Consider the following 26817-nt stretch of genomic DNA (forward strand, 5'->3'; position numbering starts at 1 on the left):
TCAATTTATTTATGATTTATACTCTGACATTTTGAACTTAGAAAAATACATATAAGATGTAATATAAGTGACAAAATTAGGGTAAAGGAAAAATAAGTGTAGGAAAAATTGAAAACAGAGGACACAAGAATCCAAGAATCCATCAGAACAGTCTGGAAAGCTGGTTACGAATGAGGATCCTTGACCTTATCAAAGACCCTGCTCATCAGAATCTCTAGGGTAAGGCTCAGGAATCTCCTTTTCAGCAGCCTTGATAACTTGGAGTTCTGAAGTAATTTAAAGATGACAAACAGTGATTAATATATTAGGCTATTTATTAATATGATATTCATAGCATAGGAGCTAGGGGAATGGACATTGTGAGACTAACTCCAAAGAGCATATTTAAAAATAAGTCTTATATAAGCCAGATCATTCCTTTTCCCATTGTATTTCATAATCCTCTTCTGATTTCATTAACCTCTCCATAACAAAGACGGGTGAACTCAACCTGTCATTTTGCCTTTTTAACTTCTGGGATATCTTCTCTTTTCTCCTGGCTCAATTCCTAGCCTACTGCACCATTTAGCTGGATATTCTAGTGCTTAGGTATCTTTTTTACATACCACATGAACAGATTAAACAGATACTCAGAATTAGGAAAATCTCATGATAGCAACTAGGCAGTAGTACTTAATCTTTTCTGTTGTTTGTGTTTTTATTCTCAAAACACATTTTCACATGCCTCATTCAAAGTTAAAGTTGTTAAGTTTTTTAGATATTCAGTATATCATAAATATGAAAGAGAAGAAACAGAATTACAGCTTAATTTTACAATGATATTAAGATTAAAATTACACATTAAAAAAGTATATCAGCTTACAGTGACTTCTGTAGCTGTAGCTTTTGTTCAATGATGTCTGAGAAACGAGGAACTTTTTTTGAAATAGCCACACGGATATCATCACTCAGATTAAAGCAGCTTCTGGACTTTGTTTTGAAATGTAAAAGTGATGAAAATCCCAACTCACAAAGGTATGTAGTTGCAAATGGCATAAGGATTTCTAGAGCTGTCTTTGCTAGGTTTGGAAACACTGTGAATTGGGCACACCAGAAATCCTCAAGCTTCATTGTCTCAAATTCCATTAGGATTTGGCCACTAGCTCGTAATTCAGCAAGATCATTTTTCATTAAATAACTATCATCGACAAAATCGATATTAAAAAGAAATGGATCCAATATCCATTTACTTGCCTCATTAAGATCTCCAACGGAAAAATATCCATGGAAGAAGTTGCTCAATTGTTGCAGATGCAGTGTTATTTCAGCTGCAATGAATATTCCTTCATTATCTGAAACAATTATTTCTTCAAGAAAAGGAAAATTGGTAAAATTTCTTTTCTCAATTCGTTTTTGCCAAAATGGAAACTTCCTAACAAAAGCAGATAACTTTTCTCTAGCTGATACTGTGTTCATCCCAGTCCTCTGCATAGATGCACTGAGTTCATTTAAGTGTTTGAATAAATCTGCAAGGTATGCTAGGTGAATTTTAAACTCTTTATTTTCAAAGCCATCAACTAAATTACTGCTTTTGTGGTGAAGAAACTGATTTATTTCTTCATACATTTCAAAAATGTGAGTAAGTATTTGGCCTCGGGAAAGCCACCTCATTTCAGTATGGAAAAGGAGGACACTATATTCTATACCAATTTCTTCAAAGAAAGCCTGAAATAGGCGATGATTTGGAGCTCTCCCTTTGATGAAATTTATTACCCTCACCACAGTAAACAGAGCATCCCTCAGTTTTGTAGGCAATGTCTTTATGACAAGTGCATGAGGATTCAATAAACAATGTGTGATTATGATATGAGGTATCTCTTTTTTCACATAGGCAACAAACTCGGAATTTTCTCCTAGCATAGAGGAGGCACCATCAGTACAAACAGAGCCACATACATCAAGTGCTATCTTATGCTTCAGAAAGAAGTCTCTGAAGAGATTGAACACATCTATTCCTTTCATGGATAGCTGCAATGGTTCACAGAAGAGAAATTCTTCTATGATCTCTCTTTCTTTTATATATCGCACAAATGCCATTAGCTGACCGCAGTCATCCATGTCAGTTGTCTCAGCAAGCTGAATACCCACTTTAAGAGGACTCGCTTTGATATCTTCTAGAACTTGCTGTAAGATATCTTGGCTCATTTCATCAATTCTAGAATGGATCACGTCATCTGATAAGGGTACCTGCTGAAGCTTCTTTTGTGCATCTGGTCCCAAAACTATTTGTGCTATTTCCAATGCACAAGGTTTCACTAACTTTTCAGCTACTGTATGAGGATTCTTCTCCTTGGCACATAAATACGCAAATTGATATGATGCTTGTAATAAAGTATCCTCATGAGATGCAACTCCAAATGCTTTCAAGGTTTCACTCTGATCAGATGGTGTTGGCATATGCTTCAGGCTATTGAGATCATGCCCAGCTACACCACCATGCTGTCTGTTAAAATGGTCTGACAGTTTTGATGGTCTGAGGTCAGCATTTGAAAATACTGAGTTACACAACACACACTGTGGGCGCTGAGTTCCATCAACTTCCGTTGTACAGGTGAACCAGTAGCGAACATAGTCATCATCCCATTTGCGTTTCTTCGACATGGCACACAAAAACTCTCAGGCAGTATTCCAGAGATGCCACAGAATTTTGCTTTGGGAGTAAAATATAACCCACACATTAAAATCCAGTGGCTAACTGAATTAAAACAAAGCCACATCACATGCTATATTGTCATCACATACTATCTTGTATATGTTAAGATATAGCCTGCAGCATGTCAATTCAAAGTAAGCCATGACAGGATATAGTTTAACTTAAAGCTAGCAACTCACAGCTAATGCCCTGGAATAAATGATTTGCCAGCAAGTTATATATGGAAGATTTGAGCTAAGACAAGTTATGCATACCTGTAAGTCCTTTATTGGTGAATTACAGTTATGGCTTAACTTGTTTTCAATAATGTATGTTACAAACATATCTAGCACATTTTGTATCCCTAGAAAGGGCATCTCACTACCACCACCTTCTTCCATTCAGCCCCAAAGATGTATGCATACCCTCAGTTAAGAATCACTGAAAAAAGGAGCAATTCACTAAATAAGGAAGGGTGGATGCTGACATGGAGGTTAAAAAAATTATATAAATTTATGGGGTACAAGCACAATTTTGTTATATGCATAGATTGTATAGTGGCGAAGTGAGGGTTTTTAGGGTATCCATCACCCAAATAACATACATTGTACTCATTATTTCTCATCTACTCCCTCCCACCCCACCCTTCCTCTCCTCTACCCATCACTCCATTATCTGTTCGTGTGTACACATTATTTAGCTACCATTTATGAGAACATGGTAGTTCTTTTTAATAGTTAAGGATTAAATAGGTCTGTAATACTATTTGAACCTTGAGCAGTTTTGAGTCCAACTTAGGCACAGAATTTCAAATAGGTCTATAAGTCTGATTAAGCCACCCTTGATGCAAAAGTAGGCTACAAATTGGCTCAGAGTTTCCTTACTGCTAAGTGTAACACACTATTGGTCCATGATTCATACTCTCCACATAAAAAAGCAAAATGGCTGGGCGTGGTAGCTCATGCGTGTAATCCCAGCACTTTAGGAGGCTGAGGTGGGTGGACTGCCTGAGCTCAGGAGTTTGAGACCAGCCTGGGCAATATGGTGAAACCCCATCTCTACTAAAAATACAAAAAATTAGCTGGCCATGGTGGCATACGTCTGTAGTCCCAGCTACCAAGCCAAGATCATGCCACTGCACTCCAGCCTGGGCGACAGAGCAAGTCTCTGTCAAAAAAAAAAATTAATTAATTAAAAAAAATATATAAAAGAAAAGCAAAACAACTTGTTCAGGGGAAACACAACTATTCTTCTTACCGAGACTTCAGCAAAATCCCTCTCATATGAGAACACCCTTAAGTACAATAAGGAATTTCATGATGCTTTTCCACCTAAATACCTCTAAGTGAAGGCAGTCGTGAACACACACACACACACACACACACACACACACACACAGACACACACAGCAGCATTCCTAAGGTTTGGTTTAACCCAAAGACAGGATGTAGAAGGCCCTACCCATAGAGATTCTGATTCTCTAGCTATGGAGTGGGGGCCTAGAATCTATATTCTAAATAAGTATTTTAGATAATTCTTATAAATAGTAACTAGAACAGTGATCTGTGACAAGAGATACCATATCATCACAATCACTGGGAAACTCTTTTAAACTATACATGTCCCTGCACTACCTTGGAATACATCATCTTCTCCAGAAGCAGAACAAAAGAATATGGGGAAATAATGTTGTTCAGGCAATCCTGAAACACATCCTGGTTAGGCAGTCAGATTTAGGGGAATGAAAACATATCCTTCAAACCAATCCTTAGCTAACAAATATTCTAGGTGTCTAAGTGAATGGTCCCAATGCTTGAATAGATATTTAAATTTTCTACGTTTTCTGAGCTGATGACATCCTCCTATGAAAGTTGAAACCTAAAATGAAAACCATGTCTTTTCTCTTTCTGTCTCTTTAGCAATGAGTAAAGGCATAATCCACAGGTAGGCTCAAATAGACCTTAGAAAACATTCTATCTCCAAGATAAATAAGTGATCCCCAAAGTTTCCAAAGTTCTGTGCCAGAGAATGTGGCTGAAATAAAGTAACAGGTATACATTTAAATCCGAATGCCCACTTTGGCCATTAAAAGAAAAATCACAAGCCAAGAATACCTACTTAAAGCATTAGCTTTCAAGTGGATCTACCAAGATGAACTAGTTGTAAAGTGTACTCCAATAAAATAAGTTGATCTGTTACACAGTTGTTATGAGCCTGTTAAACTGAAGGATATCTGCCAATCAAAAAAGACAACCCGAAGTTTAAAGAGCTGATCTTAAGGCTTCATTTGTCAAGTAATGAGACTACATGACTACTTTTGCTTAGAACCACTTCTAATTAATGACAATAAAATTATAACATTACCATAAAATGCTTATTTTTCTGTATTCTATTAATGTATATTTATCATGTAATATTTGGGGAGGCAGAGGGAATAAAGGAAAATGTTTTTAGTCACATTAGAAATCTTTACAAGAGGGGCCTGGTGTGGTGGCTCATGCCTGTAATCCCGGCACTTTGGGAGGCCAAGGTGGGTGGATCACTTGAGGTCAGGAGTTCCAGACCAGCCTGGCCAACATAGTGAAACTCTGTCTCTAATAAAAATACAAAAATTAGCTGGGTGTGGTGGCGCATGCCTGTAATCCCAGCTACTCGGGAGGCTGAGGCAGGAGAATCGCTTGAACCCAGGGGGCAGAGGTTGCAGTGAGCTGAGATCACGCCACTGCACTCCAGCCTAAGGACAGCCAGACTCTGTCTCAAGAAAAAGGCCGGGCATGGTGGCTCATGTCCATAATTCCAGCACTTTGGGCTGAGGAGGGCGGATCACCTGATCTCAGGAGTTCAAGACTGGCCTGGCCAACTTGGTGAAAACTCGTCTCTACTAAAAATACAAAAATTAGCTGTGCATGGTGGTGGGTGCCTGTAATCCCAGCTACTGGAGAGGCTGACGCAGGAGAATCGCTTGATCTGGGAGGCAGAGGTTGCAGTGTGCTGAGATGACGCCACTGCACTCTCCAGACTGGGTGAGAGTGAGACTCTGTCTCAGAAACAAAACAGAACAAACCAGAAATCATTACAAGATCTGTTAAGAGGCCATTTCCTATCCACCTTGACTATGTCTCTCAAGTATATTTTAATTTAAAATTTATCTGTTTTGAACAAAAGTTTTAGGAAAATCAATTTATGGTATTCTTCTCCATCCCCCTGAAAAAGGGAGAATAAGTGGCAAGAATTTTCCAGAGCCTCAAAGATGAACTTACTGCCCAAGAGGCTTGTTTTAGAATCTCACAATTTGCACTTGCGCTTTTTGTGGTATTTAGGAATTACAATATCCTAAAAAATGTAAACATTAAAAAGCATCATCATCATAAGGAGATATTGTTAAACAGGCATGATAATGGTATTGTGGTTGTGTTTTTAAAAAGTCCTCATGTGTTCGACACGATTACTTACAAGTGAAATAAGATGTCTGGGATTCCTTTGAAATACTATACTTCAGCACACTCACAAACATGCACAAAGCGGGGTGGAGATAAAAGAAATGACTGGCCTTAAGTTGGTAACTCTTGAAGCTGGATGATGGGTACACATCATTACACCATTCGATTTTTATGTATTTCGGAAACTTTCCATAATAAAAAAAGCATTATCTTAAGATAGATAGATATCACTCATTTTAAGAATGATTCTTTTGAGAGATTATCTTCAGATGCTTAATGAAAGATCTGATATGACAAAGTAAAATGTTTTGGCAAGTTTATGAAGGGTAGATATGAAAAAGTATTACAATTGAGAAAAATCAGTTAAAAGTGAACACTCACAAAACATTTAGGGAATGCTAATATATACACACACACACACACATATATATATATTCATTCCAGCAGTGAAAACACCAAAGTGCAGTTGTAAACCTGAAACTCCAAACCAAATACAATTCAACTTCTATCCAGCCACTGAGTATGCAAGATCATGGTAGGCGCAGGTGTTTGGGGAGGCAGAGCATTTAAGCATTACATTTTGCAGTTAAAATTAATAGCCGGGAGAAAGGGGGCAGGAACTTGGTGGCTGGGCAGACGCTCCAGGGGCAAACGCCTGGGATTGTGGCTTTGTCACTTACAGGCTGGGACCTTTCCAAGCCTCAGTTCCTCCAGAGGGGATAACAGTACCTACCTTACAGGGTTGTTGGGAGGTTTAATTATAAGAATGCATGCAAATAACAAGCAGCTCTTAATTGATAGGACCTGATGGTGTTACTGTTAAGGACGGAGATTTTTACACCCTCCAGGGTGAGATAGAACACCAGCGGCTAGGAAAAAAAAAAAGAAAAAGACTCAGCGCTGTCTCCGCCCGCCCGTCTCCGAGCCTGAGGCGCAGGCCCATGGGATGCTCGGGCTTCTTTTAGGCGCCTGTTTCAGGCTCCAGTTCCCCTCTCCGCTCAGCCTAGGGTCCAGCCTCTGGCCGTCAGAACCAGTAGAGACGGCGGTTCCTCAGGTCTGACCCCCGAGCAGGAATCTGCGGTGCGCCTGCAGACACGAGCATCCGCAACAACCTCCGCCTCAGCCAGGCCCGAGTTCCATCCGGGTTCTCCAGGGTGCTTCCCGCCCGTAAACTGGGCGAGGCGTCTCCCACACGCAGGCGCAGTAGCAAAGGGCTGTGGGATGGGCTGGCGGGCTTGAGTACTGAGCATGCGCACTGGCCCTCCCTCTTTCTTTGAGATTGTGTACGTGGAACACAAAATCGTTTGTTTATTGTGTCTGCCAGAGAGGATGAACCGTACAATTTCAGGAATGGAAGGGGCTACAAACTACACATAGTTCTTTTTAACATGCAGAGCACTGAAACTTTTATATTGTGTTGGGCTTTGAGCTTGGAGATGATAAAACACTTGATAATTACCATGTTCCATGTGGAATAAATGAGAGAAAAAGAGAAGGAAGCTCATTGTAATCTCAGATTAGACATTTCAGCAGTGGAGGATGAGCTTCCATAGCTTGTGTACTGTTGTCCATGCAGGGTGATCCCCCCGCCTTTCCTTAAGTGGGAACATGGGTATGAATTTCCTTATCATCATCCATCTCAGAGGAAAGATTTTTATTTAAAATTCTTTCAACAACATGATTTCAAAGAAATAAACCCATATTAGAGAGGTTTTAGGGAAAAATCCCAAGTAGAAACTAGGAAACGTTGTTGAAAGAAGTAAACCGGAATATAGCCCTTTCCTGTTTGGGGGTCTTTCCAGAATTCTTATAAACTTAAATGAGTTTACTCATTTTTGTACAATATTGTTAGAAGCATTCTATAAGGCTAGTGTGTGTGAGGAGTGGTGGGGCGTCAAAGAACGTGGGCCAGATACATCATTTTCAGGTGCTGAGGGTGAGCCTGGTAAATATTGAGGGGCTGCTTAAGTTTTTGTGGATGCAAGAAACTGCTATAAGACCAGCCTTGTTGGTCAAGAAACTAGGGCCTTAAATACTAGAGAAGGGGGTAGGCTTCAGAATCCGAGACAGCTAGCTTCATGTCCTGACTCCAATACTTACAATGGTTAGGATTTGTGCAGATTACTTGGAGTTAATTCCATGTGCTTTTTGTAAAATTGATAAATCATCCATTACCCCATGAAGTTCTTTTGAGGAAGGAGGTAACATTATGACTAAATTACAGTACATAATTCTCGAAAAGGCAGCTATTATTGAGATAATAAAATCAAAGCTCAATCTGAATAATGTCCTAGGCATTACGATTTTGAGACAGGGTCTCATTCTGTTGCCCAGGCTGGAGTGCAGTGGTGCAATCTCTGCTCGCTGCAACCTCCACCTCTCGGGTTCAAGCAATTCTCATGCCTCAGCCTCCTGAGTAGCTGGGATTATAGGTGTATGCCACCATGCCCAACTAATTTTTGTATTTTTAATAGAGATGGGGTTCCACTATATTGGCCAGGCTGGCTGGGCATTACTTTTCGAAAATAAAACAGAAGACATGATTCTGGATATTATAGAATTCTTCCTACATCAAAGTAAACTAGGCCTCATAGAAGAGGGAAAGAGGTACAGAAAGGTTAGGTGACAGGATGCTGAAATTTTCTTAAACTCACGGAAGCTAATCCAGGTTCCCCTCCCTGTCCCATAAACAACTTTTCTGCCAAATATTAGATATAATGCTACAAACCACGCACAGTTACGTATTGTCATTTATTTATCTTTAACAAAAGATAAAATACAAAGCAGACACAACGTCAGCCTTTATGTTGAACCACCCTGTTTGGATAGGAAAATGAACCTTTTTTTGCATTCTTGAAGTAAATAAGAATTAAATCTATTTGCATTGTTGTTTAATTTCATACCAATCTAAAGCTAGACACTATGTATATCCAAAGTACTTGACAATTTGACTCAGTTACTCTCACGCCACCCTTTCTGAGATGCAGTATCCTATAGGTGGTTTTTGGTAGTTTAGAAAAGCCAGTGAGCTGTTAAAAGTTGATATACTGAAGTTGGAGGTTTTGTTAGGCTGTTTTCACTGATTCCACTCTGTCAGTATTATCTTCATAGTGTTCTGAGAAGAGGCTTCAGGATCATGGCAATCTATTACTAATATCCCTACAAGCTATCCTTGTAATTCTTTCAAGAAGCCAACTTCAGGTTTTGGAGTTTTGCAAATTTTACAAACAAAGTAACAGCTGCTGGCTATAAATATTAGGATATTCTACAATTTAAAAAAATCTAATATTCATGATTGTTACATGATGGCAATCACAATGAAAACAAATAGTATCGTAAACCATATCCTCTATGATAAAGGAAAGGATTTCTACATCTAAAGGCTTATGTCCAGAATGGTAAAGACCTACTACTGATCAGTCAATATTGACCCAATGATGAGAAAATAGTTGTTTTCCATTCAAAGACTAACACATTTAGTCTACTCCAGAGGCCAAGGAGAGAGAATCGCTTGAGCCCAAGACTGCAGGGAGTTATGACTGCGTCTGTGAAAAACCACTGCTCACTAGCCTGCGCAACATAGCAAGATCCTGTCTCTTAAAGAAAACAAAACATAAAAATAAATGTAGTCATAGAGTTGCTAGTAATTATTTTAAAAAAACAAAGTCCTTTAAAAAAAAAGTCCTGTTTTTTCTCAAAACCAAGGTATGCTAAGACTAAATATAGGGCCACAAAAATCGAAGCAATAAAGTTTGAAGCTTAATAAATGTAGAGAGAGACATTCTTAATAGGTAGAGAGCCAAGGCTTCTTTACACATGACTCACATAAAACTGGAAATAAAATCTTAATCCAATTTTAAATTCTGTTCCCAAAAGCATACTTCATGTGCCTCTTCTTCTTTTTTGCTTCTTCAGTATGGAAAGGAGTGAACTTACTGTGAGGCACCTGAAATATTTATTAAAGTCAGGCAGCAAGAAGAATAAACAAGGATTTTTTTATCTACAATCATCAATAAGAAGCTGAAAAGAATGTATCAGCTGCATCTATCTTGGATGGTCATCTGACTAGTTACTACTGTCCAAGGAAAGAGGCCATGGGGTCATCTGGCCTCTGACGTTTCATTCTATATGCCTCCATTTCCTCTTCAGTAGGTTCCCGAGTTTCATATATGCTATTGTAAGGCCGCTTCCTCTCATCAATCTGCATGGTCTCCTTGACATGAAGAAGGCGGGCCTCCTCTGCATTCAGTGCCTATAGAGAGAGGAATAAAATGTGTATCACAGCTCTACATCAGATTTCTTTTCTTCAAAAGTGGCAGAGTACCAACAGACCCCACTGAATATGAACTGCTCTATCAGAAACGCAGATTGCTTGAAAGAGCTTTGGAGTCAGCCCTTCTACTGTCAAGCTACAACTAATCACTATTTGGCTTATATGATATTTTTATAGAGCACAAAACATTCTATAAACATTTTAAATCAATGTTGGAGAAATTTTATTTAATAACAAAAATTAAATGAGGTTCACTTTACTGATACAAGCTCGCAAATGATGCTTCTGGTAAAGACTAACTCTAAAATGCTTTATAATGCACATTTCTTCTGTCCATTAGTCATGATTACTAAATACTCCAAGAAGAAGGCAATACCTACACCCCACAATACCTCCATTAATATAACTTGAGCAAATCACTCAGACTCTAGGCTTGTTTCATCATTTTCAAAATGCATTTGGAGACAGGACTAGATCATAGGCCATTACAGATGAAGGCCTTTACAAATAATACTGGCCAGGAGCGGTGGCTCAAGTCTGCAATCCCAGCACTTTGGGAGGATGAGGTGGGCGGTTCACCTGAGCTCAGAAGTTTGAGACCACACTGGGCAACATGGTGAAATCCTGGCTCTATAAAACAATACAGAAATTAGCTGGGCATGGTGGCATGTGCCTGTAATCCCAGCTACTTGGGACACTGAGGCAGGAGAATTGCTTGAGCCTACGAGACAGAGGTTGCAGTGAGATGAGATCGCACCATTGCACTCCAGCCTGGGCAACAGAGCAAGACCCTGTCTCAAAAAAATAAAAACAACCCCAAAAACAAAGAATACTGTTACTTATCACTTTTACTATTTAGACTTCACAAATTACCTTTTTCAATTTTTCATGCTTCTTTTCTTCATCATCACTATCTGAACTGCTCTTTCGATGCTTCTTCTTTTTCTTTTTCTTCTTCTTCTTTTCCTCTTTCAGTTTTTCTTGATGCAGCTGAAAGGGAGGATTGAAATGCAGTGTTATTAATATGAAAACAAAGCTCAGGTGCACTACTTGGGAGGCTGTGGCACGAGAATCACTTGAACCCAGGAGGTGGAGGCTGCAGTGGACCCAGATCATGCACTGCACTTGAGCCTGGCCAACAGAATGAGATTGTCTCAAAAGAAACAAAACAAAACAAAACAAAACAAAAAAACTCAGGTGCAGGTTTTAAAGCCCTCCCTCCAGGACTTAAAAATTCAGGACAAATGATTATCAACTTACCTCCATGAGAGTTTGAGGTTTTTTCACAGATTCATCCCCAGTTATATCATTTATAACACATTCCTCCGAGTTCTGTGGAAAAATACATGTAATTTGAGTTGAGTGTCATAGTTACTAATCATCTAAGAAAACGTTAAAATTTGAAACACGAGACAGTATGTTTTAGTTTGACTTACAAGCTTCGGTTGTTTTATACCTTTAAGAACCAAAGACAATTACTTACAACAATCTCCTTCCCAGCTTCTCCAGTACAATAGGAATACTTGAAAAAAGAGTGACAGCATTTGTATCCCCATCGGCCTTCTTTCCAGTACGATCCCCAGATATGCTGCAGAGAGAGAAATTACTTAAAAAGGAAGCTGAAATTAGAAACTTCTATATACTGTTGATAGGAGTATAAAATAATAGAGCCCTTTAAAGGTAATTTAGGAGAAAAATTATGGGGATTCAAGGCTGGTTAACAGGGACAAGGTAGTCTGACCTGAAGTGTGAGAGGCAGGCACTGTAGTTACAAAGCTCTTAAATTCTATTCCCAAAAGCCTATAAAAAAATTTAGTGTACCTGACTTCTCTCGAAAAATGAAGGAGTGGCAAATTCTGGGCCTATATAACCACTTGGCAATAATCGGCTGCTGCTGAAGAGTGGATGCCCCGTTATATAGGGCTTATGTTCTCCAGTTTGTACAATTTGCCTGGCTCACTTCACTCATGTATGATCACTGGCCCGGCTACTATAGGGAATTAGGTTTTTGACCCTCAACTAAGAGAGACAATTGTAGTTTGGTTACTTCAAGAGAACAGCAAAGGACAATACATGCTTTATGATGTTTATGATGCAATGCGAATATACTACATTACTTAATAAATATTCTTGTCAAAATATTTAACTTATATCCAATCAAGCTGTTAGACCTGAATTCCTATTTATAAAACATACAGGGATAGAGAAACAAGCTATATAATGCTACTAGGATCCAGTCAATACAGAATATGAGACAATTTACAAACTAACTGGCCTAATCTGTTGAGTGGTCATCATCATGAAAATGCAGAGATACATTCTAGAAAAGAGACATAATAACCAAATAATGATCAAAATAAATTTGAAATGAATTCTGACTAAAACAAAAAATAGGTGTTAAAGGCATTTTTCTGTATATTTTGGAAAATGTGATTAATGACTAGATATTAGGTAATATTATAGAATTAATGCTAATTTTCTAAAGTGCAATAATGTCAATGTGGTTATATAGAAGAAAGGCTTCATTTTATGGAGATATGTGATACAGTTTTTATGGATAAAATGTCATGATATATATAATTTCCAAATGTTTCAGTCAAAAAAATGTATACATAAACTATATGTGTGTATATATGTGTATTTTACATATCTATGTAAAACAGTGTGCATATGCACACATACAACTAGACAAAGCATATAAGGCAATATGTTAAAAATTTCAGAATTTAGATGATGGGTATATAGATGAACATAGTATTCCTTCAAAATTTTTCTATTTTTGAAAAAATTCCCTGAAACAGAGTTAATATATATTTTTTTTTTTAAAGCATAGAGCATAGAAATGGTTAGCTAATAAAGTTGTAGTGGAAAAATGCAATACAGAGCAAAACTAACAAGGACACAAAATTGTTTCAGTTTAGCACGTACTGTGTGATTGTGGATCTTCACATCCTCCTCATACTTAGAGCAGGCAACAGCCCGCTCCTGTCCTTTGATGACTGTCCCATGTCTTGAATACTCCACATAGTCTTCAGTCTGTGCTAAAAGCAATTCAGCTGGAGGGGCATCCAAATGTTCTTGGCCACCATACTAAAAGGACATTGGACATTATTCAATACATTTTACAACCTGATTTGCATTTAAATTTCCAGGAAAACATTTTTTTTTTCTTATTCTATTTATTTATTATTTCTCTTTTCTCTGATGTTAACCAAAAAAATGGTAAAAAGAAAGATCTGAAGGGACCTGGTTAGAACCCTGAAACGGTCCACTAAGCCAGTGTTAACACCTGGGGTATAGTGGTTCCATGCCTTCCCTAACATTTATTCTGAATTTTATATACAAATGAAAGACTTTTTTGTTTAATTTATATAAAAATGGGATTATAATATATTAATCTGAACATGATGTAGGAAAACATTTATTTCCAATCAGAAAGAAAGGGAACATTCTTTACTGGGTTTTGTTATAGAAAGCACAGTAGGAAAAAAAAAGACACCATTTTTTTTTCTGAGGCAAATAGAAGATGTCTCAGTTGCTATTCATCTGTGGAGTACAGTAAGTTACAAGATGGCCATAAATTCCTCTTATCCTTGTATGCATGCCCTTTCGCCACAGGGCTTTGCTTTTCTTCCCATCAAGAGATGAAGTCTTTCTCTATCCCTTGAATATGGGCTTGGCAATATTACTAGGTTTCACCAATGGGAAGCTGGCAAATGTGATGCAAGCAAAGGCACTTATCTACCACAACACACTTTTGGCTGCCACTCTCTAGAACTCTGAGAATGCCATTTTAAAAAGCTGCGCTACCCTACTAGAGGATGAGACCACATGGGGTGGAGATGAGCTGTCCCAGAAGAGGTCCCCTTAGGACAATTAGCCTGTTAACTGCTAAACACAAAAGTGGGGCCATCTTAGCTCATCACCTAACCTCAGCTGAGCAAGCCCAGACCAGGAGACTCGCCCAACTGTGAGCAATAATAAATGTTTATTTTAAGCTACTAAGATATGAGGTAGTTTGTTTTGCTGTAAAAGCTCATACAAAATTGTATAGCATCTGACTAAGACAAAGGAAGAAAAGGACTATTCTTCATGGATTAAGAGGGGCTCTCTTTGCATTATTTTCCAAATGTAAAACGAATGCTTGTTAACTAGTAACTTCTCTTTAACAGAAGTTCTTCTTTAGCATTTTGGTCAAAATTACCTTTTCCAGGATGCTTTCTTTCTGCTGTTCTTTGAAATCTTCTTTTTTGACTTTGAAGGACTTATACAACAGCTCTAGCTTTGTAGGATCTGCCTGCAGATGTACTTCAGATCCCTTGTCATAGGCTTCCCACGCAAACACTGGAGTAATTCAAAACATCTTAATGAGTTGGCAGCTACATTATTGTATGCTTCTTGAAAACAAGCTTAAAAAAAAAATCCCAAACTTCTTATGAGCTGATATAAAATGCCTTGACATACAGGAAACACTTACACTGTGTCTGAGCCATTGAAATGGTATCTCCTGTGTACCTAACAAAATTATCTCCAGCATAACTCACTCTGCAAATACAAATAAAGAAAATGTTTCAGAGATTGATTTAAGGAAAATTAATTCATAAAACTGAATCTGAATTAAAATGAACACCATCTACGGTCAGGTCAGAAAACAATAAACTTTCTCTCATCTTGAAATCTGTACATTTAACTTGATACTTACTCATCTGGATTCTTTCCTGCATTGGCATAAGGATTCTCTCTCATTGCTCTAGTTTTTGGATCATAGTAGGCAGAATTTGGATCTAAATTCCTCAAATACTAGAAGAAAAAAATATTTAAAGAATAAATCAATGTTTACTCACAGCAAAAAGATTTCAGCAGACTAGTTGGAGGAGTTGAATATGATCAATTAAATAAATGTGTGTATACAATTCTGGGGTACAGGTGAAGAGAAAAAACAGAATGAAACCTTATCTTAGAATGACTCTATTATCCATATGCTACCCAGAGTTGATAAAATTTAGGCTGGAAAGACAAATACTTTTCAAATATGTATGTTAAGTTGGTAAGACCTACTTTTGCAATATCTTCTCGAATCCTGAGATTCCGGACAGTAATTCGTCTCTTGGAGTCAAAATTCTGTCCAGGCATGTCAATATCATCTGCATATTTATCTTCATCCTCATCTTCACTATTATGATCTTTTTCCTAAAAGGGGGAGGGGAAGGAAAAAAAGTAAGAAGAAAAGAAAGCAGCATGTTATTCTTGTTTTTTTTTTTCCTTTTCCCTTTAACCAAACCCTTATTTACTTGTGTTCTTTAAAAACTATTATTAGTGTTATTATTAGCCATCAGAAATTTAAAAATTTCACATACACTCAGAGGCAGCAAATATGTATTACCGTCTGAGAATTTGGTTCCTCTTCTCCCCACTGGTGCTTTGGAGAATTCTGTATCACAAAAGAAGAAAAATAATTCATAATTTCATTCCACTTAATCCAATTAACACTTAAAATAGCTAAGATAATACAACTTAATTCTAACTGAACAAACTCTCACATTTCTCAGTTTTAATGAGCACGCAAATTCTGAATACAAGTGTGCCATTGTGAATTTTATTAGACTGTCTATAAAGCCAGCAAATTTCAAGAGAATTTTAATTAAGATTATAACTACTGAATGGTAACAGGAAGATTAAGATGACCAAAGTACTCAATAAATATTAATTTCTAAATGTGTTAGTCTTCAGACATACTGTTTTCATTAAACGTTACTAGTTTCCCAGTAAGTCCAAAAAGAAAATGTTACTAAGGTTCATGTCTTCACAGCCAAAGTAAAGTTTGGGCAATGAAAAAAATCTACAAGTGACACGATATTGTAATTTAAGGAGAGGCCAAACTCCTTGTCACAAGGATACACTTTTCTTCACTAGCAATTGGTCAGAATACTTTCTAACGCCACAGAATGCCTATAGTAACATGGTCAGTATTTCATCATGTCCATTCATAAAGGCTTCAAAGATTAAAAATACTTAAAAAGAAAAAACGATTACATTATAGCATTAGTGAGGAGATACAGAAACACATGTAGGTATATACAGTCTATAGAGGTAAGCATAAATCTGCGTAGCTTTTCTGAATGATGGCTAAGTGATAGATCATAAAAATTTTAGAAATACAAACTCACTGAAACACACTTCTAGAAGGTTATCCTAATATCATGTCAATTACATAAAGATATATAAGAATGTGATGTGCAGTATTGTATATGTGCAATGGTTTTTCAAAACATTGGGAAAAAGTCAAATAAATAATAGATCACTGGTTATATAATTTACTGCATTCCATGGAACACTGAACGGCCATTAAAAGTGATTCTATCCAGGGGGCAGAAAAGTACGTATCATTTCCTAACGTTTTTGATTAAAAAAAAGGAAGGGAGAGAAAGGTGGGGTAAGAGTATATATTTGTATTTGTATTTATTCAAGAAACTCTGAAAAGAGCCACCCACATCCACAAAAGAGTTGGGGCGAGGGGAAGTTTAGTGTTAGGGCGGACAGAAACCGGGGTGGGGAGACTTCACTGTGCATCTTCTTAAACTGTTTTAATTTTTGAGCCATGTGAATTTATACAAAAATAAATGATGCCATAGGTCTATAAATATAGACAGAAAACACGTTCTCGCTGTACTCTATGTTGATAAATTAAAAAAGAAGGTAATAAATGAATATATAAAGATGGATTCATGTAAGAAACATTTTGTATTCGAGCACACATAAACAGGTATACGTGGACAAGAGAGACCTGGAAAGGCCTACTTCAAAATGTTCATAGTTAACATGGGGATATTTTCTTTTTAATATAATGTTCTAATTTTTTTCACTTAATATTAAGTGTTACTTTCAAAATCAGAAATATAAACATTTCGTAAAAAATAATTTTTTTGAGTTCCCACTATTTGCTAGTTCAAAAAAGGACATTTACATATATTTCTACAGTGACAGCTAAGTATCTAAATCTACTATATGTGGTTCATCTTAATATCCAAGCATCCAAGTGGGCAAAAATCATTAGCCCCGTACATACATTAAGTATCCTTACTGGGGAAATAAATTACACCATGTTTACAACAAACAATAGAGAATATATTAGAACAAAAGAAACAGGCCCTTTTTCTTTTCCCAAAGTTAGTAATACATAAAAATAATCACAACAACAATAGCTACTAATTACCCAGTGTTTACTATGTGATAGGTATATAAACTTCCTGGGGGTTGTCATTTCTATTTCAGACATACTAAACTGCAGCTCAGAGAGGCAAATTCACTTTTCTAAGAGCATGTATCTCTCATGGAACAGAGACAGCTTTTGTTTTCATTTTATTTATTTATTTATTTATTTATTTATTTATTTATTTATTTATTGAGATGGAGTCTTGCTCTGTCGTCCAAGCTAGAGTGCAGTGGCGTGATCTTGGCTCACTGCAACTTCTGCCTCCCGGGTTCAAGCGATTCTCCCGAGTAGCTGGGACTACAGGTGCTCGACACCACACCCAGCTAATTTTTTTATTTTTAGTAGAGATGGGGTTTCACTATGTTAGCCAGGCTAGTCCCAAACTCCGACCCACCTGCCTCGGCCTCCCAAAGTGCTGGAATTACAGGTGTGAGCCATCGCACCTGGCCAGAAATGGATTTTAAACACCTATCTGGTAACTTAATGCTGTTAACTTGCCTGATAGGTTACCTTAGTAACTGCTCACTTAGTGATTATTTCAAGTTCTGTTTGCTTTGTTACTTATACATGGTTTAGAGTCCCTTTTAGAAATTTAAACTAAAAAACTATAAATGTTTACTATTTATTTGTGCCTAGATTTGTTAAAAAGAAACTTGACAACTCTAATATGCATAATATATTTACTCTATTAAGTTGACAAGGATTTTAACAAAAGAAAAAAAAAAACTGGCTGCAACAGACCTTTCATTCATACAAAAAATGTTTTGCCCAGTTATGTAACTAATACGTATTCATTGTGGAAAATGCAGAAAATACTAAAGAAAAAGGATAGAAAGAAAAATTCATAAATTCTACATTAAATAAAAACTAGTGTTCTGGTCTTTCTTTCAGTGTGATAATATTATACTACCTTTTCATGTATCATTCAAATACAAGTGTTAACCGGTGTTGTTAACGAAATCTTGAGAAATGCCATTTTAAGAACTAAGCAGCTATTATACCATGCAGATGCACTTAACCAACTCCCTATTCCTGGACATTTAAGCTATTCCAATTTCTTTACTATTGTAAAAAATGCTGTACCATCTTTATGCATAATGATTTTTCTGAACTCTAGAAAATTCTTTAGGATGGATAGATCTAATAATTTAACTTGAAAAAGTAAGTGTATGTCTGCCTGTGTGTCTAAATATAAATAGTGGCAGTATTGTTCCCAAATTAACTGCATCAATTTATATTACTATAAACTGTATACAAAGTATCAGTTTTATTTCCCCCCAATAGCATTTCTCTCTTCCTCTCTAACTGAAGAGCTATAAAATGAATTCTTGTTTCAATTTTCATTTCTTTGTTTAAAAGAAATGAAACCTTTTGTTTGATCATTTTCATTACTTACAGCCTGTTCCACTAATTTTCCTGAGGCTAATTCCTCTTGGAGTTTCTGGGCTTTCAATGTTCGTTTTGCCTTTAAAAGAAAAAAAAAAAAAAGAAAGAAAAAGGAACATTTAAATTTTACTTACAACATTCAAATCACCACCTACATTTTTATATATTTAAAATGAATAACTTTAATTCATTTCAGAAAAGGTCACTGAACAAACCTATCTCTTTGGGATTCCTTGTAGCCCTAGACTTATTACTCTATAGAACAGGAGTTACACAATGTTTGAACCAGGCAATAATGTAAACTGAGACAAACGGCATCAGTAGTAAATTGCAGGGAGCAAGCCCTGACAAAAACAAGCAGTTGCCACATAACTCCAGATGACTGACTCTTACCAGGCAGGTGTGGGGTTACCGTATATTACAATGTTCAAGAAAAGATGAAATCCAGATTTTTATATGAAATCTTACAATTTTAAAATGATATCTCTAATAAGAAAAAAAAGGCAGTACGACTATGACTTCAAAGGAATAAAGGTGAAGAGGTCAAATCATAACAGTAAAAACTGAAGTTGGGTTAAAATAAAATAAAATTTTTTTGGCCGGGTGCGGTGGCTCAAGCCTGTAATCCCAGCACTTTGGGAGGCCGAGACGGGCGGATCACGAGGTCAGGAGATCGAGACCATCCTGGCTAACACGGTGAAACCCCGTCTCTACTAAAAAATACAAAAAAATAGCCGGGCGAGGTGGCGGGCGCCTGTAGTCCCAGCTACTTGGGAGGCTGAGGCAGGAGAATGGCGGGAACCCGGGAGGCGGAGCTTGCAGTGAGCTGAGATCCGGCCACTGCACTCCAGCCTGGGTGACAGAGCGAGACTCCGTCTCAAAAAAATAAATAAATAAATAAAAATAAAAATAAAATAAAATAAAATAAAATAAAATAAAATAAAATTTTCTAAAACAAATTATCCATTCCCTTTCTACTACTCCCAAATGCTATGTGAGACACCATAAAATAGGTTCGTGGGCAAGCTATAGCTTGGGGCCATACATTTCTAACCTCACAAAACCAAAACTTTGGACACAAATCTGTTCTCGTGCTTCCAGTATCTTTTGCTACCTAAGACAGGGAGTAAAGGACAATATAAGAATCAAGAAGAAACTGCTGGCAAATATGGCTAGCACATTATTTTCTCTATTCAATATTACAATTATAAAGGTAGCCTATACAGTAGTACTAATACTATTATAAAAATGCTACCATTTTTAAAGTGCTTCAAGATTTGAAAAGTAGAGCTGCTAGAGATACAGCAAAAGGACGATTCTTTAAAAACCCCAGGAAAGCAGGGAATTTTGCTCACCAGATCAACTTTGGCATACTCTTCAACAATTTTCATGTGTTCTTCTGGATTGTAGCCATTCCATCGATCCCTCTTCCCATCATAGTCAAACATCAGTTGAGGCTGGACATGTTCATCTGGAGCTATATTAGTACCTGTAAATTTGGCTCCAACTCGCCTAGGTCTCTAAAAACAGAGTAAGATTTAATCTTTTCCTAAGCGCTTATGACCCAAAGGAAGACTTCATACAACTTTTACAGAGTGGGCACTTTACGATCTATTCAATTATCAGTTAGTCTTACAGCAATTCCACTCAAACTAATTTTTATTTAACTTGTACCTAAATCTAGGTGATTTCAGAAAAAGAGAAGCAAGCTCTCTGACAACAAAAAGACTGACAATGGTTTTCAAAATTCTCAAAGGTGAACTTACCTCAAAGCAGTCTTTCTTTTTGTGGGTCATGGCCCCACAATTTTCACATGCTCCTTTGCGGTACTTAGTAATTATGGAATTCTATAAATATAAAAAAAAAAAAAAACAAAGAAAATGTCTTAACTACCTAAGTTAGAAATAACTTTGGCTCTCATTATGATTTTGTCTAGTGAAATGATTTCTTTGTTAAAAGGAAAATGAGTTAGTCTCCACACATTTACAAATGTGAAAGTTTAAGGACTTCAGGAGTATAAAATTTATATAAGAAATACAAAGGTAAAATAGTAATGCACTGTGAATTCCAATACCAGATAAAGGGTTTTATTATCTGTTTCTCCTTTAAATAGTATTGCATTGAAAGTTCTTATGTTAAGTTCTTAAACTCTCCGTATCCATGAAGAGGTACACAGGTTGTCTACATACCTCTTTTACACCCCTCTTGTACCATTCTCCAGATGAGCTGAACTGCTTTTGTTTCTCTGGTTGTGGTCTCTGGTGTTTTAAAGTAGGTCTTTTTGAAGGATCGATATACCATGGCACTGAAGAAATATACTGAGGAATATGGGGGTTGATGTCTCTGTAATAAAAGTTAAAAAAAATTTTTAAGAATAAAGTTGGAAAATAATCAGTATTACAATTGCAAAGGTAGCTTACACAAAATCTAAGAATAGAAATATTGCAGTGGTAGGGGGAAGAGAATATGGTTGCTATTGCTATACTATAATAAAGAAAAATTAAAAATAAAGAAGAAATTTATTTTAGAGTGAAAATATTTCCAACTAAGAAACTAAGAATAGTGATATAACTGAAGGGAGAGAAGAGAGGAAGGAAAATAGAGATGTGTGTTAGTAATCTAAATCTTCTATCACAAGAAATTTTGGTTCAAATAATGCCTATAATCAATTAATTAAAATAATTGTGTAGGTATTATTATCTAGAGATGTGAAGGTAACAACCAGAAAAACTCAAAATAGAAAGATTTAACAGCAGTCACTCCTGTAGAGCAGGCTGGAGTGGGAAGGGTGAAAAAGCACTGTTGCTATCCATTATAAGCCCTTCAACATAATTTCATTATTAAACCATATGCATATGAGTTTGATAAAACAAATAATAAAAAAAGACATAAATAATGAAGATAGGTTCCTCTCAAATAAAAGGATGAAACATTAACAAACTAAGTAGACATGAATTTGAATTTTGAATGAATGGATCATACAACAATTAAGTACTTACTTTCCTTCTTCATCAACTTCTGCAGGAGCATTGCCCAATTTTCGTTGTTCTTCTAGCTCCTTCTTCTTTCTCCAGTCCTCTCTGGTCATCTTCTTTGGTTCCTCCAAACTCATTTCTTTGGACCCCGATAGGGGTGCAGCATTAACTGCATCTACAACTGTGGCTGACATGGTTATCTGGCCTCCTCTAAGAAAAGAAGTCAAATTTACAGTAAAAAGTAGGCCTTCATTAGTTCACTCAAACTACCAAAAAGACATCCTAATAATATATACTGTTTCATATGTTTTCCCCCCATAGTATGTGTAAGGAAGGGTCTCTTTCCCCTCCTCAAGGTCTCTACATACTGTTAGCACTGTTTCTCCCTCAACTCCAATTTACAAATGGAGAGAGACACACATGTGTATTTAAAATTTCACAGGACTCTTTTTCTCGTATATATCCTGAATCCCTCTTTTTGTGTATGTGTCTCAAACTTTTCTAACACAGTAACTCTTAATGAAAGAGGGTCCTATCTCTGTACCCCTTTAAGAATGAACATCTCAAGAGTTATCTATAATCACTGCCTCCACTTCCTCACCTTCTACTTTCATCCTCACTTACTCTAACTTAGCCCTCCACTCCCTACCATTCTAAAGAAAAGAGTTACATTAAGTCATCAAGGATCATTGTGCTAAATCCAATGAACATTTTTCAGCTCTGCTCATTCCCTTTTTATATCTTATTTATTGACTTCCCTGACACTACATTCTCTTGGTTTTTCTTTTGGTTTTTCTTTTTTTTTTTTTGGAGACGGTGTCTCGCTCTGTCACCCAGGCTGGAGTGCAGTGGCGCCATCTCAGCTCACTGCAACCTCCGCCTCCCAGGTTCAAGCGATTCTCCTGCCTCAGGCTCCTGCGTAGCTCGATTACAGGTGCCTGCCACCATGCCTGGCTAATATTTTTTGTATTTTTTGTAGTGACAGAATTTTACTACATTGGCCAGGCTGCTCTCAAACTCCTGACCTCAGGCAATCTGCCCACCTTGGCCTCCCAAAGTGCTGGGATTACAGGCGTGAGTCACCGTGCCCGGCTCTCTTGGTTTTTCTTGTACCTCTCTTGTCATCGAATTTTGCCCAGTTATTTAATGTTGGATTCCTCAAGGCTCAGCCAGCACCTTTTAAACCAGTCTAAACTCTCACTAATGGATAAGCTCATTTACTTCCAAGGTTTCAATGGTCACAATACAACACTGCTGGCTCTCCAACTTATTTTTCTATAAAATAAAAAATAATAAAGGAACAATTTATTTTTCTACTCAAGACTTTTCATCTGAGCTTCAGATACATATATCCAATTGCTTACTTCACATCTCCACTTAGAAGTCAGAGGCATTTAAACTCAATACATCTTAATTCAATCTCATGATCTTCCCTCTGAAATCTAATCTCCTACTGTTCTACTGTTCCCTATCTTTTTTTTTTTTTGAGATGGAGTCTCGCTCTGTTGCTGAGGCTGGAGTGCAGTGGCGTGATCTTGGCTCACTGCAACCTTCGCTTCCCGGGTTTAAGCGATTCTCCTGCCTCAGCCTCCCAAGTAGCTGGGATTACAGGCACGCCCACCACCACGCCCAGCTAATTTTTTGTATTTTTTTTTGTTTTTTTTTAGTAGAGAGGGGGTTTCACCCTGTTAGCCAGGATAGTCTCGATCTCCTGACCTCGTGATCCACCCACCTTGTCCTTCCAAAGTGCTGGGATAACAGGCGTGAGCTATCACGCCTGGTGAAAGACAACACCATCCGTCCCTTTACATTAAGTGCTTCAGCTTATCCCTACATCTATGTCATCACTAAGACCCGTTATTTTCACCTTTTGAATATCATTCAAATGCATCTACTTCTTTCCATTCTTACTGCTACTACCCTAGTGTAAGTTATTACTTTTTCCTATTTACTGGTCTCCTCTGATTCCCTCCAATCAATTCTCCACATTGCAGTGTTAATTTTTCAAAACACAAATCTGATCATATCATGTCTGACATGGTTTGGCTCTGTGTCCCCAGCCAAATCTCATCTTAATTGTACTCCTGTAATTCCCAAGTGTTGTGGGAGGGACCCGGTGAGAGATAACTGAATCAAGGCGGCAGTTTCTCCCATAATGTTCTGGTAGTGAATAAGTTTCACGAGATCTCATGGTTTGATAAAGGGAAACCCATCTTGCTTGGCTCTCATTCTCTATTGTCGCCGCCATGTGAGAGGTGCCTTTCACCATCATTGTGAGGCCTCCCCAGCCACGTGGAACTGTAAGTCTGACAACCTTCTTTCTTTTGTAAATTGCCCGGTCTGGGGTGTGTCTTCATTGGCAATGTGAAAGCGGACTAATACAATGTCCTACTGCCCAAGCTTAAAATCCTCCAATGTAGTACCATCCAAAAATTCAATACAGCACCATCTAAGAGAAATACAATGCTAGTCCCATATGTAATTTTATGTTTTCCAGTAGTCACATTAAAAAAGTAAAAATAAACAGGTAAAATTACTTTTACAAGATTTGTGTTGTATCCAACATATTATAATTGCAAATTTGAATTAGAAAAAACAACTCTGTCTTTAAAAGTTGATATGGGTTTTATACTTATTTAAACTAGTCACATTTCCAGTCTCAATAACCACAAGTCGCTAATAACTAGCATAACAAATAGTGACAGCTGGGCGCCATGGTTCACACCTGTAATCCCAGCGCTTTGGGAGGCTGAGGCGGGCGGATCACCTGAGGTAAGGAGTTTGAGACCAGCCTGGCCAACCTGGCGAAACCTCGTCTCTACTAAAAATACAAAAATCAGCCGGGCGTGGTGGTGTGCACCTGTAATCCTAGCTACTAGGGAGGCTGAGACAGGAGAATCATCTGAACCTAGGAGGTGGAGGTTGCAGTGAGCTGGTGTCACATCACTGCACTCCAGCCTGGGCGACAGAGCTAGACTACGTCTCAAAAAAAAGTGACGCTCCAAAGGATTTTATCATTCGTACTCTAAAAACTGACATCTTTTTTAACACATCTACATGGTCCACCATGGTCTGGCATCTGCTTACCTTCCAGCCTCACCATTACAACTATCCCCGCATCCTTCTCTACTAACTACATAGATCTTCTTGTGGTTCCTCTAACACACCGTGCTCCCTGTAGACACTGGGCCTTTACACAAACCCCTTCCCAGTGGAAAGTGCTCAATGCCTGGGGGTCTACGATGCTTCTCAAAGGTGTTCTCTTCTCCTGTGTCTGACCTATAGAAAACCTCCCCATATATTTGTGTAACATATAAACTGATGGCCTGAATATACTGCGAAGAGAAGCAGAACAAAGGTAAATTTAATAATCTTCATTAAAACAGCTACCATTTCTTGAGCCTACCGTGCATCACCTCATCTAATCTTCACAATAAGCCCAGTAGATAGGTCTGATGAACCCCATTTTACAGGGAAGAAAAAGGTTCTGAGAGGTAAGATCCTCAGCCAAGAACATATTGTAGTAAGAAACAAGGACTTCAAACACAAGTCTGACTCCAGAGTCAGTTCTCTAAAAACAGTATGTTATACTCTGTCCATAGAACATTGGATTCTGGGCCTGAAATATTAAAAACTAAAACTGAATGAAGTAATATAGTCACCAAGTTGTACTCACTCGTTTCCGTCGCTGTGAAGGGGCCTATTTTCTTCAACTAAAAACAGTAATAGCTCCCACTTACTGAGGGCTTACCGTAAGACAGTGTTTAGAGATTTACTTATATAGATGTTTTCATTTATATCCGCATGTTACCCCACTGAAGTCAGATCATCTCGACTTAACAGGAAAAGCTGAAGCTTAAGTAAATTTTTCTGGCGAGGAAATACAGTCTATCAAATTGGGTACTGGAAGCAGCTTTCCCCGCTTGCAGTCCGGGGATCGCTTAGGGTCTTCAAGGCCACCGCCACAAAGGTGACACTCTCATAGTTATCCCGACTGTTTCCCTGAAGACGCAGGCCTGGTCTGGCTGGGCACGAGTGCCATCAATGGGGCTCAGGACAGTGGCTTCCTTTTCGGTCCGCCGTCCTCGCTCCCTCCTCAACAATTGAGGGCTCATTACCCCCGTGAGGACATATCCAATAATTAGGAGCCTTCGACCCATTTTCTCAGGTTCCCCAATTCCCCTTCGCCCGAAAGTTCTAAAAATATTTTCTTACCCAGTCCCGCCGCAGCTCGTCCCAAGTCCATCCGAGACAAGCCAAGCCAATCTCGTAATGTTTACTTCCGGCTTTTCGCCTCATTCCGGCGGCCACTGCGGTAACTTCCGGACGATCGGCACATGCGCACTAATTTCCTGGTGGGACGCGGGGCGGAGTGGAGGCCTTTGGTCCTCTTGCGCGGTGGGAATCGCGAGAACTCTAGCTGTGCGTATCGCGCTATTTACCCGGCTTGTGGAGAGATTCAAGTTGGGCGGGTTCTTTTAGCTTCTATTTAGGAACTTTCTTTTAGAATCGGAGAATTTTAGGAAGTTAAAAAAAAAAAAAAAAAAGCCAAAACAGACAAGAGCTTAAGCCTCATCAGGGGGCTGTGAAATGAATGCAGAATTTGGTGATGTATCAGCTAAAAAAAAAAAAAAAAAAAAAGGCAGTTAAACTTGGCAGTAACTAGTAGCCAGGCTGTGTAACATGCCGGGGAACTGGTGAACACAGTGTCTTCCCTCAAATTTACATCCGAGTGCGAAAGACACCCAAACAACTATTCAGATAATTTAGCAGTTGTAAAAGTTGCTATGAAAGGAATACCGGGTGCTGTAAGAACATAAGGCACGTTATCATTAGGAAAAAACACGACGATTTCCATT

The 26817-nt window shown here is 37.9% G+C and overlaps 2 protein-coding genes across 3 annotated transcripts; both read right to left on the reverse strand.

The window, feature by feature from the left end:
- Window positions 1-296: 296 nt before the first annotated feature.
- ZBED8 (zinc finger BED-type containing 8) lies at window positions 297-7305 on the reverse strand. 2 transcript variants are annotated; one of them, XM_025388375.1, is made up of 3 exons: window positions 6845-7305; window positions 4632-4705; window positions 297-2689 (listed from the first exon to the last, which is right to left on the reverse strand). In XM_025388375.1, exon 3 carries the CDS (start codon window positions 2638-2640, stop codon window positions 859-861), a length of 1782 nt encoding a protein of 593 aa, XP_025244160.1. In that variant the 5' UTR covers window positions 2641-2689; window positions 4632-4705; window positions 6845-7305; the 3' UTR covers window positions 297-858. The 2 variants fall into 2 exon arrangements, with proteins under 2 accessions (XP_025244160.1, XP_025244158.1); XM_025388373.1 differs by lacking the exon at window positions 4632-4705.
- Window positions 7306-8843: 1538 nt separating this feature from the next.
- On the reverse strand, window positions 8844-26550 carry SLU7 (SLU7 homolog, splicing factor). The gene is made up of 16 exons (XM_025388357.1): window positions 26174-26550; window positions 21983-22168; window positions 21173-21326; window positions 20750-20830; window positions 20339-20503; window positions 18994-19062; window positions 15768-15815; window positions 15443-15574; window positions 15087-15184; window positions 14862-14929; window positions 14589-14728; window positions 13313-13474; window positions 11868-11972; window positions 11645-11716; window positions 11258-11374; window positions 8844-10363 (listed from the first exon to the last, which is right to left on the reverse strand). Exons 2-16 carry the CDS (start codon window positions 22150-22152, stop codon window positions 10184-10186), a joined length of 1761 nt encoding a protein of 586 aa, XP_025244142.1. The 5' UTR covers window positions 22153-22168; window positions 26174-26550; the 3' UTR covers window positions 8844-10183.
- Between the last annotated feature and the right edge of the window lie 267 nt (window positions 26551-26817).

The sequence above is a fragment of the Theropithecus gelada genome, chromosome 6, assembly GCF_003255815.1.
Source record: "Theropithecus gelada isolate Dixy chromosome 6, Tgel_1.0, whole genome shotgun sequence".
Lineage (NCBI taxonomy): Eukaryota > Metazoa > Chordata > Mammalia > Primates > Cercopithecidae > Theropithecus > Theropithecus gelada.